General features: G+C 54.3%; 1 protein-coding gene across 1 annotated transcript; it reads right to left on the bottom strand.

Annotated features, from left to right (window-relative positions):
* Nucleotides 1-93: 93 nt before the first annotated feature.
* PPTG_07634 (hypothetical protein) lies at nt 94-1,392 on the bottom strand (the record flags this gene model as incomplete). The annotated part of the gene is made up of 1 exon (XM_008901915.1): nt 94-1,392. One exon carries the CDS (start codon nt 1,390-1,392, stop codon nt 94-96), a length of 1,299 nt encoding a protein of 432 aa, XP_008900163.1.
* Nucleotides 1,393-1,482: the final 90 nt, after the last annotated feature.

The raw sequence follows: 1,482 nt of genomic DNA, 5'->3' as shown, positions 1-1,482 counted from the left end.
TTTTTTTTAACCGACTTACAAGCAAACTACAGCCGACATAAGCAACCGACTCGGCGGTATATTGTACGTGCCGACTTGAGCGATTCTTGTCGCTTACAAGCTGTACATCTTGATCTTCAGGAAGATGGCCGAGACGAGGAATCCAAGAGCGGTCATGACACCACCCAGGAACACCGGTAGTTTGTAACCGAGTGAGGTGTTGACAATAGCAGCACCAATAGCGTAGTTGAGGAGCTGGCCAAAGCAGTTGGCAGAGTTCAATGCTCCAACGTACATACCGATGTCCACATCCTCCCCCATCACATGAATGACAACCGGTACGATGCAGGAGAACCAAATCGAGGAGGTGATGCCCGTGATAGCAGCAACGAACACGTCAAAGCCCTTGTTGTCGACCCAAGCCATGATCATAAGGAGCATCTGCGGGATGGTCGACATCGTGAGGACCCACTTGAGACCGAACTTACTCACCAAAAACGGGATACACCACGCGTAAACGTAGCCTACGATGTTGTATAGAAGGTCGGCAGTTCCGCCGGCAAGACTGACGCCTTCGTTGTATGCGTTCTGGGCTTCAGAGCAGGGATCGCAATTGTCTGCGTTGGTGGCTGTACCGCTGTACACCTCAAGACCAAAGAACTGTCCCTTGTTGCCGTTGTAGGCCGTGAAGCCATACAAAACGAAGAACAAGCCGAAGGAGTACACGATAAGAGCAGCGGGCAGAGTCTTGAGGCCCTGGTACACCGAGTAGAAAGCGCCCTTCACCTGGACCCAGGCGGATGACTTTTTCACTTGGTTGGGATCGAGTGGGGTCTCGTGCGCGAAGAAACAGGCGACGGCCATACAGATGATCATAACGACAGACAGCATACCTAAAAACCAGTGCAGCGTCTTGTAGGCGGCCCCGAAGATTTCGATGTATACAGCAATAACGATGGCTCCGAGAGTCGACCAAGCCTGGCCAAGAGCGGCACCAGTTGTCTGGCGGTCACCGGCAAAGTCGGCAATAAGAAGCATAGCTGGAGTTTGGACCATGTTGACAGTGATGTCCATCCAGGCGTAGAAAATGATAGTGAATACGGACGTCCATGTACGGTCAGTCTCACCGTCAGTACCGTCACCGTGGTCACCGAGAGCGTCACCGATATCACGAGTGTAGCCCATAGCAATCCAGCATATCACGCTGAGGATACCGGCGACAATGAGGTACGGACGGCGACGTCCAAGACGAGAGGTGGTGCGGTCACTGAAGACACCAACGCTGGGTCCGACAATGACACCGGCGACGGGGCCGATAAATTGGGTGAGCTGGACAGCGGTGTTGGGCAGCATCGTAGACAGGTATGGTCCTAGAGCAGCCCATTGCGCCGCCCAGGCCATTTGAACTGCCATGCGTGGCATCGACACTGCGAGTAGCAACCAGATCGACGGGTGAGGCAGCGGCTCCTCGTTACCGGTGCCGGTCACGGAGCCAGGCTTGGG

The sequence above is a fragment of the Phytophthora parasitica genome, assembly GCF_000247585.1.
Source record: "Phytophthora parasitica INRA-310 unplaced genomic scaffold supercont2.12, whole genome shotgun sequence".
Lineage (NCBI taxonomy): Eukaryota > Oomycota > Peronosporomycetes > Peronosporales > Peronosporaceae > Phytophthora > Phytophthora nicotianae.
The sequence above is the reverse complement of the archived record's forward strand: the minus strand, read 5'-3'. Positions and strand labels throughout refer to the sequence as shown.